The 14,424-nt window shown below is 32.8% G+C and overlaps 1 protein-coding gene across 3 annotated transcripts; it reads left to right on the forward strand.

The window, feature by feature from the left end:
- The first annotated feature begins 269 nt into the window (after positions 1-269).
- On the forward strand, positions 270-13,250 carry LOC145571787 (uncharacterized). Of its 3 annotated transcripts, none has more exons than XM_081630819.1 (13): positions 270-728; positions 5,748-5,900; positions 6,547-6,756; positions 6,951-7,040; positions 7,190-7,306; positions 7,493-7,762; positions 8,314-8,473; positions 8,622-8,699; positions 9,606-9,706; positions 10,211-10,381; positions 11,892-11,966; positions 12,088-12,195; positions 12,620-13,250. In XM_081630819.1, the coding sequence occupies exons 1-13, from the start codon at positions 330-332 to the stop codon at positions 12,956-12,958; spliced, it is 2,271 nt and encodes a 756-aa protein (XP_081486945.1). In that variant the 5' UTR covers positions 270-329; the 3' UTR covers positions 12,959-13,250. The 3 variants fall into 3 exon arrangements, with proteins under 3 accessions (XP_081486945.1, XP_081486947.1, XP_081486946.1); XM_081630821.1 differs by lacking the exon at positions 270-728 and adding an exon at positions 5,245-5,625 and having other exon boundaries at positions 5,761-5,900; positions 12,620-13,248; XM_081630820.1 differs by lacking the exon at positions 270-728 and adding an exon at positions 5,249-5,316 and having other exon boundaries at positions 12,620-13,248.
- Positions 13,251-14,424: the final 1,174 nt, after the last annotated feature.

Below are 14,424 nucleotides of genomic sequence, written 5' to 3' on the forward strand. Positions count from 1 at the left end.
TTGGCCGGTGAACTTCCCATTCCATCCTTCCATATTTCAACGTGTCGAATACCAAATGGTCCAATTCCCTAACAAAGCAACAATAACCAATTTTGCAACACTCCTGAAAACAACACTCAAATTTTTTAATCCTATTTATTCTCCCCTTATAAAAAAAACTCTCTAAAAAACGAAAAGTCAAGAATAATAAAAAACGGTCCCAATTTACCCTCACATAAATTCACCAAACATAGACCACCTCCTCTTCCCTCCCTCACTTTCAAAAAGAATCCAATCCCTTCTCTTCAAACTCCACTACCAAAAACTTTCTCTCTCCTCAAGCTCCAACAATGGCGGATGACTTCCACAAATCAGTTAAACTCGGCTTAAAGCTCTCTAAACGCATTTACTACGGAAAAGACCCGTCGATGAAGCCGCCGCAACCTCCGTCGGTTATGGAGAAGTCTTCGTCGGAAGATCAGCTTCTTCTTCCGACTTCTCCGATGGTTTATGCGGTGGTTTCTAACCCTTCGATGATCGATAATCCTGACATTAAGAGTTATCAACCGTATGTTCATGGCCGGTGTAAACCTCCGGCATTGATTCCGCTTCATATGTACGGCGTTGAAGTTGAGGTTGATTGTTATTTGGATATGGCGTTTGTTAATTTGAGTGGAACTTGGCGTTTGCACTGTGTTGATGCTGCTCAGAAGTGTGATTGTCTTCTCGCTATTCCTATGGGAGAGCAGGTATTTTGCTACTCATGCCTTTTGTTTTGTTGCATTTTTATTTTTCGTACTATTAATTGTTTGTTTGTTTTTTTTTTTTTTTTTTTTTTTTTTTTTTTTAATGGTTGTTAGGTTAAAGGAAAATGATATATGCAATCGTGAAAATTTTTAATTTTTAAGGATTTTTAACTTTTAAGTGAAAGCATTATTGGTAACTCTTGAGAATTTCAAGTGTCTCAGTGTCCGGCCACATGGTGTGGCTGGTTGTAAAAGAAAAAAGTAACTCCTAAAACACTGATGAAGTAACCCTAATAATACTAAGAATTTGTGTGAGAATTTTGGTGTCCAATTTTATAAACTTGACTTGAAATACAGAGTTTAGCTTAGTCGTTATCTTTATATCTGGAAATCTGTTTTAGTGTTTGGCATCATAAATAATGCTTTACTAGCGCACATTGCGTGCATACAAAATTAGTTAAGCTTAGAGTGCGTCAAACGGGTGATTGAATCGGGTTTGATTAAGTTGGGTCGGGTCTAATTTAAGTTTGTGTCATCTTAATCCTTTGTTCCAATAGATGGCGAAATATGAATCGGATTACATTAGATTGGGTCTCATTTGGTTTGATTTAAGTATAAGTCATCTAATTATTGCTCCCAGCCTCTTATATAAGCTGAAATCTGAATCAATTACTGTCGATGCCGGGTCAATTTTTGATATCTCTTAGTTTTCTTTTTGAAAAGCTGATATCTCTTTTAGTTAAGCATTACCTTAATAAAACATGTACCGATACCTAAATTTGTCAAAAAAATCCTAAACTAAGGTTCCATCCTCTACGCCTTATTTTAGTTGAATTGAAAGAATAAGTCTTGTATGTGGCCACATTGATTTACAAGACTAATCTTCATTTATATGTATGAGTAACCTTATTTTTTCATAAAAGTAATTCTATGTTGTCCATAAATATAACTTAAATTCATTACACGAATAAAATCAAGTAATTTAAAAATAAATAAACCTATTTGTTCATTCGAGTGGCCCTTATTATTTTGTTTTAAAAAATGAACAAATAATTCTACTTATTTAAGAGAGTAATCCATTTTTCTCATTTAAGTAACCAATATACGTTAAGGTAACCCCATTTATTCATCACCGTAACTCCCTATTATTTAATTAATTGCCTTATATGTGACTATGTGAAGTGGCCACATCATGTGGCTAGCCACATATAAGATTTTTTTTTTTGAAAGAAGCCATATATAAGAATTTGTGATTGAACTTATTTTGTAGAAATTAAATACTCCGTAATTTTTACTACTCCCTCCGTATTTTAATAAGTGTTATACTTACCAAATGCGGTTTCCTTTTTTATAAAAATCTACGGAATACATTTTAACACGGAGTATTATATCTATTTTCTTTCATGGTCTCCATCCAAAGCCACTAATACTTTTTTATTTTTATTTATTTTTATTATTTCTTTCATCTTACATTCATTATTTTTCAATAAACTAATAAACTCACTATTTTTTTTTTACAATTTTTTAATACTCCTACTAACCCACTCACTTCTTATTTTATTTAACTTAATTAAATTACCTAAAACTACGTGTCGGTCAAATTGTAACCTTTATTAAAACACAAAGGGAGTAAACAATACTTCCTCTCTATTTTTTTTTATAGTTGCAACACTTTTTTTTTCACGCTTGTCGATGTATGTTTTGAATGGTTAATATATTTGATTACTAATATGTAAAAATTATAAATTTAAGATATTAAAATTGTACTAATCGAGACGAATCTAACAAGATTCCATATGAGTATATTTTTATTTATATATAAATCGTCAAAATTAGTTAAAGTGAAACACATGAATAATGTAAAAGTCAAACTGTTGCAACTATAAAAAAACGGAGGAAGTATAATTCTTTTATTTAATTTTTTTTAGTGATTCCATAAAATATCTGTTTTTGAAAATTGCTACTGTAATTTTTAGTGACTAAAAATTGTTTTTATTAAAATGGAATTTTTTTTTATTAAATTGATTTTTTTTATTTTTTATTTTTTATTTATTTTAAATCTCATAGAATAGGGCCTAATTATCCCAAATTTTCAATCTGCCCCTAAAAGTTAATTTTCTTTTGACACATTTGCAATTGTTACTATCATATTATGTTATGGAGTAGTTAAAATTATCAAAGTTTGACATCCATAATTATGGATCAAACATGACCTCACTCACCATGGGAAGATTTATTTTATTTTATACTTTCTAAATATTACGAAGTAATTGTTAGTTTATTAATGATTGACCATGTTAATTATTGAACGTATAAAAAGTTTTTAATCTAAAACAGTGGAGGAAGTATATTGAGTATAATTTTAACAATTCCCTTATTCGAAATAGGAAGAGAGGATAAATTGTTGGACGTCTCATGAAGAGAAAATCTTATCTTTAAGAAAGATAATTCCTTGTTTAAGGATACATTGTTAAACATCTCATATGATACTAATTGAACTAGCATCAATTGTTGAAAGGTTAAAACGATGACACATTTGTTGTGGGATACTGGGTTAACTTGTCATTATTTAATGAGCCAACTTATGGGCAGTGGTGTATGGCAGTTCCCTGTACCGGTGATGGCGGATCGGCACATGGGGGGTGGATAATGTAGTGAGCAGTGGCCATAGCTTGGGGATGTCCTGGAGATTTATTGTGTAAATACTGACAGAGTACTTGACATTCAAAAATTAGGTTGTGAATGGTACGTAATTAGTCTAATTACCAATTGTCAACTCAAACTAATTGGTACCTAGTATTATTTAGCGATGGGAAATTGGGAAGGCAATAGCCATTCATCTGCAAAATTATTGGCCTTGAAATGACTATAGGGTCCTACATTGGAAAACATTAAATTTATGTCGATGTTTTAATGGCGATACAACTTTGCTGAACAATCATGATGGCTTTTGATTACAAAACTTTTTAGGATTTGAATTTTTGAATAGACAAAAGATGTAATACCCCTTTTGGAATTGTATAGAAATATGAAATTTTTGAAAGTAAGTAAAGAAGAGTAATTATTGTGTTATTGTCATTTAAAAAAAAGTCCAACGTTTAGGTGAGGCCCTTGATCGTAATAAGGGAACTATTACTAGTACATAATATCTCTCATATCAAAAGTGGTGCAATATTTTGCTGGTATGTTTATTCTATGGAGTACGTTATTTTGTTGGTACGGAGTGTGGACAGTTATAATGTGCAGCTGCAATTTTGGCATAAGGTGCTACTTTGTGGAGTATTTATCAGAGAATCTAGCTGATTGCGCTAGTGATAATAAACGGAAAAAAGCAGCAAAATAGTGTCTACAACTCCTATAAGTAAAAAAAGGAAAAACGAAGGTAGCAAAATGCCAAATCTTTATGCAATATTTTGGATCTTCCTTTTGCTTTCTATATGAATCATTGGATAATCCAATTTGGGACCGATTTTTAATTATTTATTGTCTAGACTTTACAGAATAGTACGTGGGCCTCTTAGGACCTAGCAATTATGGCATTTACAGACCTTGTACAATTATTTACTAACGGTCCTTGATAAGGATCATTAGGTGCTGCAAAGTTTTCAAACTTTTTGGCTAATAACGATATATTTGTGGCACAATTTTTCTAGTGAGCAAATTCTGGGCCAAATTGGTAGCATTGCGAGTAATCTTTGCTTTATACTTCTGTATATCAAAAATTCAAAAGTGAATTAGTTATAATATTGTCGGTTTGGACAAGAATAAAAGTTATGTCATCCTTAACTAGGATCAAGCCTTATTAATTTTTTGCCGAGATCATGACATGGCACAAAGTGATCATAGCCAGATTTTTCCCTATAAGGTACCACTGTGATTTGAGTGGATGTTTTACAAAGAGAAGTTAGCAGGCATACCCAATAGGCCAATATAGAAGTTTAGTACAGTCAATCAATCAATCAATCAATCAATCAAAGCCTTAATCCCAAAAGTACAGAATGTGAGTACAGAATAATGATTTTTGGAAGAAGGTAGCACTGTAGCAGAATGTGCAGAATGTCTATATTTTGGGCTGTCATTTTGTTTTCAATGAATCCATTTTGGAACCCGAATGGAGGCTATTATTTGGGAAATTGCTCATCTTACTGCCAAGCAATTATGCAGGGCAAATGGGCCTTTCAATGCAAAGCTGTCAGAAAACCAGAATGTGTTTTGTCAGTGGTCCCGGCTTAGAATTTTTATGTACAGCTGTCAAACTTTGTGGCTCGTGAAACATATTTGCGACATACTTCCTCCTGATCAAATTTTGGTGCCTAATGCTTTCTGTGGCTCTTCTCTGTTCTGTTAATAACCCTTTCATGTGGCTCTTTAGTACATGTGTATGCTATGAATTGTATTGGAGTTATGAAATTGGAGTTATTTGATGATTCTGGTCCTAGTTGGATGTGATAATAATGACAAAAAGTCAACAATACAAGACCCCCCCCCCCCCCCCCGCCACTCTTCTCTCCCTCTCTCTTGAAAACATAGAATACAGAATCCATGTAATTGCAACGGTTATGCATAGGCTTTGATGATTAATGTGATTGAAGTATGATAACATGAAAATGTGTTACCAAATATGCTTGGACTTATAATTTATAGTTTTAAAAATCACTACAAAATTGCACGTGTATTGTGCATGCATTTATGCAATCTTCATTTGTCTATGTTTTGATTAAAATTCATTTTCAAACTTGGCCATACAATAGGCTAAACGAACTAGATTTTATAATTTAAATCATTTGTCCATTATATTTTGAAGCAGTCAATACATAAATATATATGTTCATGGGAGAGTCTTGCTTATGATGAAAACTTATCTTGTGGTGAGAGTCACTACATTTCATGAAGCTTTTAGGTATCTTACATAAACACACACGTAAACACACACACATATCCCTTGCGATCGTTGCTATTTTGTTTTTACAAGGTTTATTTTTTTGTTGTGGGCTCTCAAGAAAACCATAATTTGGCTAACAGGGTTCAGTTCTAGGTTTTGAAATCGATGCTTCTGGAGGTTCATATCTTTCTCAGCTAGTCAAGGTAGAAGATGCAGCAGATCTGGATGGATCAGACAAAATTGAGTATGGAGGCTTCCTGAAGCCCAATATTTTCACTCTGAAGATCCCTAAGGTTATACATTCTTTACTTTTAGTGGTTTTCATGTGGCTGATACGAGTGATAACATATCGTATCCTGGATTGTGGGAACTCTGGGAGTTGATCTTTTTCTAAGGGGAGAGAGTGCTAGAAAAGTAGAAATGATAAAGAGTTGGACTATATGCTGGCTGTTCTTAGATAGAGCTCTGATCGATTTGTTGAATTTAGAAACATTAAAAGGAGTTTTGAATTTGGAACAATCACATTTTCCTTGAGACATACGAGTCTTTAAGTTTTGGCAAAGCAAAAAGCTTTTGCAGGCAATAACTTTGGTCAAGCTTTTGCAGGCAATAACATTAACTGAGGTAAATGCTGAAGTTCCAAATGGAGTTAACGGATATTTATAGAGTTTTGTGTCTTAAAGAGTCTTGTGCAAAAAATTCTTTTACTTGCAAATTCTCATTTGTCTTGGCAATGCAAAGTATCAAGAGTAAGTAATTCTGAAGGCTGGAGGCAATTGTGGAGGGATTTTAAATAGTATCAAAGATGATTGGAAGAAATATATGTTCCACTTTTCACGTACCAAAAATAAAGTAAAAGGTCGATAGATGTGTACCTGTGTGCATTACATTTAATTCTTAGTATTTCTTAGCAATGACAGATTTAATTTGTTATTCAAGGTTGAAGGAGGATCTAAGATTCTGGTTAAAGTTAAGTGGTCCCAGAGGTTAATGTACGAGAATGGTTGGTTCTTGCTGAAATTACCATTTAGTTTTCCAGTGTATGTCACTCCAGGTGGGAAAATTTCTAAAAAACAGAAGATACTTTTGAATGTCAATTCTGGTACTAATGCAGAAGTTCAATGCAAAGCTGCCACCCACCCGTTGAAGGTACTTGTCTTGCCCAATGCTGTCATTGTATTTCTTAATAAGCTTATTACAAGTATTTACTATTTTTATTTATAGGTTCGTTTTCATTTCTTGATAAGTTTACTCTTTACTACTGTTTTTTTATTTTATTTATTTTTTTTTTTTTATTGTTAATAACATTGTCTGTATGTCATATAATTATTTCGTTCTTCTAGGAACTGAAGCGTCAGGTTGGCAAATTTGGTTTTTTGTATGAAGAAGAAATTGATACCTGGTCGCAGACTGACTTTGAATTTTTATATTCTGTAAGACATTATACTCTGGTTCTTGTATAAAATCCTATTACTAGTGTATAATCATATGCAATTATGCATATTACAGTGCTGTACACATCTTGAATTACAGGACTCCTGGGTTTCATGCTTGCTCAAGTTGTTTATTTCTTTCCTTGCAGGTCTTTTTTAGTGACATACATGGTGGATTTCTATTGCATTCTCCTTCTTCAAATGATATTGATAAAAGAGAAATGTTTTCCTTTTATCTTTTCCCTGGGGAAACTCAGAATAGAAAGGTGACTTCACTCTTCATCACACATGATTACCTCCTCTAACTTGTTGTCAGTTTCATTATCGATTTTTTAAAAAATTTTCACCATTGTGCTGTCTTGCACCTTTTGCAGTGTTTAATTTCCTTTAGTGATTGAAGAACAAATGGTTCTGGCTATATATTAATTCCCTTTTACATACATTTATATTAGGTGTTTAAGAAGAGAGTCATATTCCTTGTAGACATAAGTGGTAGCATGAAAGGTGCTCCTATTGAAAACGTCAAGAAGGAAGTCTTGGCATTTCTATCCAACTTAAATCAAGATGATCTCTTCAACATCATAGCATTTAATGGGGATAGTCACTCATTTTCTTCATCAATGGAACTGGCAACCCATGAAGCACTACAACGAGTCAGTGAGTGGATCAGCATAAAGTTAATTCCAGAGGGAGACACAAACCTTTTGCTCCCAATGAAGCAGGTTTTTAGTTTTTCTCTTGATTTTTATAATTGACTACAAACAGTCTGTGATACTTTCAGCCTGCTTTGTAATTTTATTTATATTGTGTATGGTGGTGAATGGTGATGTCCATACATATAATCTCCTTGTGAAACATATTCTTAGTTTTCGTGTGAATTTTGATTGTCTTAAAAAGCTTATCTCTGCGTTATTTTCACTCTACTATGTAGCTCTATCGACAATGCACTGCAGTGATCATGTTTATACATGTATGTGACTGTTCATTTTTTCCCCATAGCTAGCTTAAGAAGTGTTCTTTTTGCAATAAATGCTGTTCTATCTCTCAATATGTCCTGTTGAAAAGTAGCAGGTTAGGTGGTGTTTCTGAATGAAAGTGTTGCTTTTACTATAAAAAATACTGCTATGCCTTGTTGGATCTATTATAAACCTGTTCATGTAATATTTCTGTACTTTTTCACTGGGAAAGTTGTGTATGCGTATCAGCGTATGTAATTTGATTTATAAAATTCTGCATTCTTGTGTTTGTCTTGTCTCATTTGCTGCTTGTACAGGCTCTAGAAATGGTGGCACATGACAGCAGCTCAATGGCTCATATATTTCTTATTACTGATGGTGCTGTTGAAAATGAAAGAGACATTTGCAATGTTGTGCAAGATTACTGCACAACAAAGGAAAAATTACCTTTTCTCCGTATTTCTACCTTTGGCATAGGTAAGCATGTAATGTTTATAATGTTTGTTGGAAAATGGTACTGAGCAATGTATTTTGTCATTTTTTTTAGGGGGTTTGGGCCTTTGGGGATGGGGCTTAGCATTCCAAAATATGTTTCAGGTTCATTGTTTTGCGGATTTCTTTACAGGTTCATATTGTAATCACTACTTCCTGCAAACGTTGGCACAGAAAGCTAAAGGCCATTATGATGCTGCTTATGATGCTGGTAAATTCTATTTATTCGAGCTTTGCTTCTTTGTTGTGTTTTAGTTATTGTCTTCCATATGTTACTGCTCTAGCCTTGAATATGCAATCATGCGTGTCCATGTTTGCAACTGATAAACTAATCAAGAATAAATACTTCATATATGTGCTGGAGAAAATTGTTAATTGTTCTACTATCAAAGTTTGGAAATAACTTCCATTAATAAATCTCTATTTGCACTTCAACCAGCTTGTATTCTATGACACTGATGAGTAAATAGACTAAAATTGCAGACTGAGTGACTTGACTAATATCTACTACTACATACAATTTGAATTACTGCTGCATATTTAAATAATGTAATACTCAATTTCAAAAAAATATAATGTAATACTCAATTTCAAAAAAATATAATGTAATACTCTATTTGCTCTTTACTATGCGTGCAATCTATGACTTTGATGGGTGAATGCGAAAGTGGCATCATGGCAGAAATTTCGTGATGCAATGGGAAAAAAAAGGGAGCATTTGCATCATTTCACACATTTACTAGAGTGAGCAGGTTCTTATAGTTATATGTAATAGGGAATTTGGTACTTTTTCACACTAGGTTCCTAAGAAGCACCAAGGTAAAATTTGGCCTCCTGTATGGAGTAACTATCAAGTTTTGGCTAATTAATCATCATTTCTTAACCATTGCTGATATGTTTCCCAATTCCCATAGGACTATTTAGTGCGAGACTGCCCTTTTCTTCCTTTGCTCTAGGTTCTAAAATGTAATGGTTTTATATTAATACATTTTCCAGTATGTATGTAATTGTTAGAAAGATTGAGGCAGTGAACATGGATCAGCAGTATAGCATTTTCAAGTTAATGATGATGGCATACTGCCATACTGTATAAATAAAGCCCTTCCTGTTTCCCCAGGATCTATTTCTCCTCGACTGCAGAGACTTTGCACAGTGTCTTCGCAAGTAATTCTTTCAAATATTGAAGTTGATGGCTTGAGCCATGTTCAATCACTCACGGTGAGATACATGTTTGAACTTTAAATTAATATTTGGCAACTGATTTGGGAATGCCTTGCTGCATTTTTTTTTTCTTCATAAGATAAGAAATTAGAATTGTTTGCTTGCTGCAATCCGAGATTTTTTTATCCTCCCAACTATTGTGTGCTAGTTTTGTGCTCCCAACGACTTTGAATCAGACCTGTCTTTTATTGATAATCTTAGAAGCTGTTTCAGAAGCTGCAAGAAATGATTTTTTAGAAGTTGAAGAAGTGTACACTCTTGTTTATCTCCCTAGTTGGCTATGATCCTGCTCCACAAAAAAAGATGTCCTGTGTGTTTTGAAAAGTGGAAAAAGTAGAATGAGGTTGACTAATGAAGTTGTCAGTCAGACAATTCTTTGGCATATGCTTGTGCTTGGCCCATTGAAGATTTATCATATTGTTTGATACATGATAGTAGTTTATTGAATGGAATGGTTTTTTTTTTTTTATTGTTAAATTTTCTTGTGCTTATTTTGTGCAGCTGTATCCATCCATGATTCAAGACCTTTCATATGGATGCCCAATTATAATATCAGGAAGATACGAAGGCAAGCTACCAGAATCTCTTATGGTTCGTGGTACCTTGGCAGATATGAGTAATTTTGTGACAGACCTTAAGATATGGAAGGAAAAAGATATACCTTTAGACAAGGTAATTTTACTTTTTTTAATTTCAAAGTAGTTTCTTATTTTTACCTTTCCGCTTCAGCTGTTGAGTGCCTCCTAGTATAGGTTAACTAGCATAGTGCCCGTGTAATGCACGGTTTATAAATCAAATTATTAATTATTAATCCTGTAGGAAAAAAAAAAATCAAAGATAATTCAATTAGTAATAAAAGGCTTATTTACTAATGGTAGATACAAAAGTAAAGGAATGTAATTTGAGTAGTATTTTTTATAATTTTAATTTATTAATTGAAAAATAAATGAATATTGCTCCACATAATTACATAAGAGAAGTAGATTCCTTCATTTTTATCTCCCGTAGAAAAAAAAATTAAAATTCTTATCATACCTTCTGCTTCAGTAGCTACAATCTTATACGAAGTGTATATTTTACCCACGTATTCACCAAAATCTTTAATTATTATTATTCTTATATATTTAACATAAATTTTGCTTGAAAAATATTTTTTTAACTTTTAGATGTATATATTTTTTAGTCTAAGTAGTTAATTTAATTTTACTTGAGGTTTGAATGTTAAACATTTGAAAACTCTATATTTATTTAAAATTACATTAGATAGTAGTCTTAAAGTACATAGCTAGATTGGAAAATATTAATTACAGAAATGGAAAGTATATAAATCAAAATAATCACAATTAAATGATATGATTTGGTGAATATTTTGTGTATAACTTATAATAGGTAATTAATGACATTGGCTAAAAAAAGGAGAAAAAAAATAAGAAAAAAAGGGAAAGGGATTTTGGAGGGAAAAAACAGCACCAGAAAATGACACGTGTCATTCTTAGTGTCTGTTTTAGTATTATGTTATTGATTGCATTGGATTAGACATGTTTTCCAATAACCAGGAATCCTTTGTTCATATTAGAAGCATTTGATTTTATTTAGCACGTTAGAGAGGGATTGGAGAATGAGGGTAAAGGTAAAGGGTTTTACATCCATGTTGTGTTTCCCTGCTTCCCTGTCTGATGGACAGGAATTTTCTTGTCCTTAATTGTCATGACTTTGCCCTCCGACTTTTTTTAGATCTCTGCTTTAATATCCTTTTATTCTGATCTTTCTTCTAAACTTAAGACTCAGGCAATAGATTATCTTGTCAAAATCTCCTAAAAAAAAAAAATCATGCATATCTTTTTATGCCGATATTTTGTTTCCATAATAGTTCCATTTTTTTTCCTATCCATTCTATGCTTGTGACACTCCCAAAAGGATGCTATGATTCTTTGCTTGTTGGATGTGAACTTCGTTGTACTTGCATTGGTTATCACCACTAAGCTATTGTTCGTTACCTAAATGTACTAAATTTATCTATTTGGGCCTAATGTACTAAGCTATCTATTTGGTGAATCAAAATTAGGGAACTATATTTGGTCCTAATGTCAATATTTATGCTAATGTGATCTTTTAGTTTGTGATACATGGGAGTTTTTTTTGGTATGATGTTTGATCTAAACATTTTTTTTCTCTTGGATAGGTATTTGCAAAGGCACATGTTGATGCACTAACAGCAAAAGCTTGGTTTATGGAAAGCAAGGAAGTAGAGATGCAGGTTGGAATGTTTTATCTATCTGAATCTGTATATCTATTTTGTATTGATATTTGATACAATTATGCATAATAGCTGATTGTATACTCATCTAGTTCATGTTTATTTCTGAGTTTTTCTGTAGGTAGCAGAGATAAGTATGCAAACAGGAGTCCTATCAGAATACACTCGCATGATTCTTTTCCAGACAGATGCGTGGAATCAAGGACCGGATGCCATCACAATACAAGGGGTATGTATTTGGAGATCGTTTTTTTAATGTTTGGATCCACCTTTGCAATGCAATTATTCTTGACAAGTCTCTTTTATCACATAACATACTTGAAAATTGAGTATTACCTTCTTATAGGCTATATAATTTTAGCCTATATTTTCATTGAACGATTTTTGTCCTCGTCTGAGTAAAATACTATTTGCTAAGCTGATACCGATATAACCCTTTCTTGTTTGTGACACAATTAGACACTCTTACTCACACTAACCCTTATATAAAATGAAGCATATGACTCCGCATTAACCTATAACCTTAAATTATCATGTCTCACATCTTTTATCGAGTTTAAGGTTGCTTATGAATTTTTCCATTTGGCCTTACCACAATTTGACCATGATCAATTTTTTCATACAACTCTTGGTTCCTTTTATCATCTATACAGAAAGAAGCATATGACAAAAGTAGTCTGCAAAAGATGATTAGAAGTCAGAAGATAATTCTATTGCAAAGTATGGGTGTTGGCTTTGGGGATTTGGAAAAGACTGCCCAAAATTTGCCTCCGGGGGTGGTCGTGAAAGCTCCTGATACAACAGAGTTTTTAGTCAATGCTGCGACTGGTTACTGTGGCAAGTTGCTTGATCGATTCTGTTGCATGTGTTTTATACAGACACTCTCTAAGGTGAATGATCGATGCATAATCACTTTCTCCCAAGTATGTGCTGCCCTCGCATGTTTTCAGTGCATCGATTGTTGTTTTGATCTTTGCGACAATTGTTGCTAGCTCTAGAACAAAGCAAAATGTATTGTTAAGAAATATGTATGAATATATGTATATGTATAAATTGTGAGTTGTGAGATCCTCTTCGAGACAGTTTGTTGTTACTCTACATGAATTCTGGATCTAGCTATATTAAGTGCTGGTCTTGGGATTATTAGCTTAGCTGTTGAGGGAGGCAATGGAAAGAAAAGAAGTTATGAAATCCTATTATTTGGTCCTAGCTGAGTACATCTAAGAAGTGGATGAATGGGAGATGCAATGTTAATGTTATCCATTTCTTACGAGGGAATTGAAATAACACGCAAGGACATCACTTGCTTGTATTTTCTTTTTTGGTCAAAAGGCACAACATAAACTCGAGCATTAACCATGATGATCATCTGCACTAATTGAAACCATGTTACAGGACTTACAACTATAGTGGATCTGAATCTATTGGTGCTTTTCATATTACTTGAGGCCTTGAATTTAGCTAAGTTAATGCCTTGGATGGTTATTTTCAAATTAGGGTTTGAATTCTACCTAACGGATTTGTTCTTTATGAATCTACAAAATAGATGAGTTATAATGTACAAAGCAAATCATATACACTAAAATTTTCTTACCTCATGTCCTCACAATCTATATTGCCCCAAGGCAAGACACAGGTCGTACATATGTGGTGTATGTCATAGGAAACAGGTCGTACATATGTGGTGTATGTAATCTTTACTTAATATTCAAGATCATGAAAAAGTTAATTTCAATGGACAATGCTAACAACAAGTCAATATTGCTTGTGCTCTTAAGCACAACCCATTTAGAGGCACACCTAACCTCACTCTCCTTTGTCCCTTTAGTCCTACCCTTTAATTTTTTTATTCCATTTTCTGCTCTTTGTAATTTGCTCTTCCATTAAAAAATCGTTTCAAAATAAATGCTATACCTGTCATTGGACAAATTACATAAAAAATTTCAAGAGATTAACATGATTTTTTTTTTTCCTCCTCCTTTAAATTTTATTTTATTTTATTTAAAAAATATTTTTTTTGAATCAAGTGACTTAATTTTTTTTGGTCATAATAGGCTAATAGCATTGCATTGTTTTGATACCATTTTGGCTAATCATTATAATTACTCATAGTTCATTTGTGCATTTTAGAGATAAACCAATTTCATATAGGATTTGTTTTATCCTAACTATGTCTAAACTAATCATTTATGTATTCAACTTAATTAATAAATTTACGGTGAAAGAATTCATTTGAACTACATATTTCCATTTGAATTCATTTAAATTATCAATACTATCTAAACCTATTTGGCTAAAAGAATATAGAATATGATAGGTCGACTTAAATGCTCAATTCAAATAATTACATACTCTATAAATTTTAACTTTGTTACCGATAAAATAAAGGAAAAATTAGGCACGTCTACTCACTAGATGTGCCCAACTGCATAATCTTCCTTTGGACCATTTGGTACCA

Source organism: Chenopodium album, chromosome 12 (assembly GCF_948465745.1).
Source record: "Chenopodium album chromosome 12, dcCheAlbu1.1, whole genome shotgun sequence".
In the NCBI taxonomy this organism is placed as follows: domain Eukaryota; kingdom Viridiplantae; phylum Streptophyta; class Magnoliopsida; order Caryophyllales; family Amaranthaceae; genus Chenopodium; species Chenopodium album.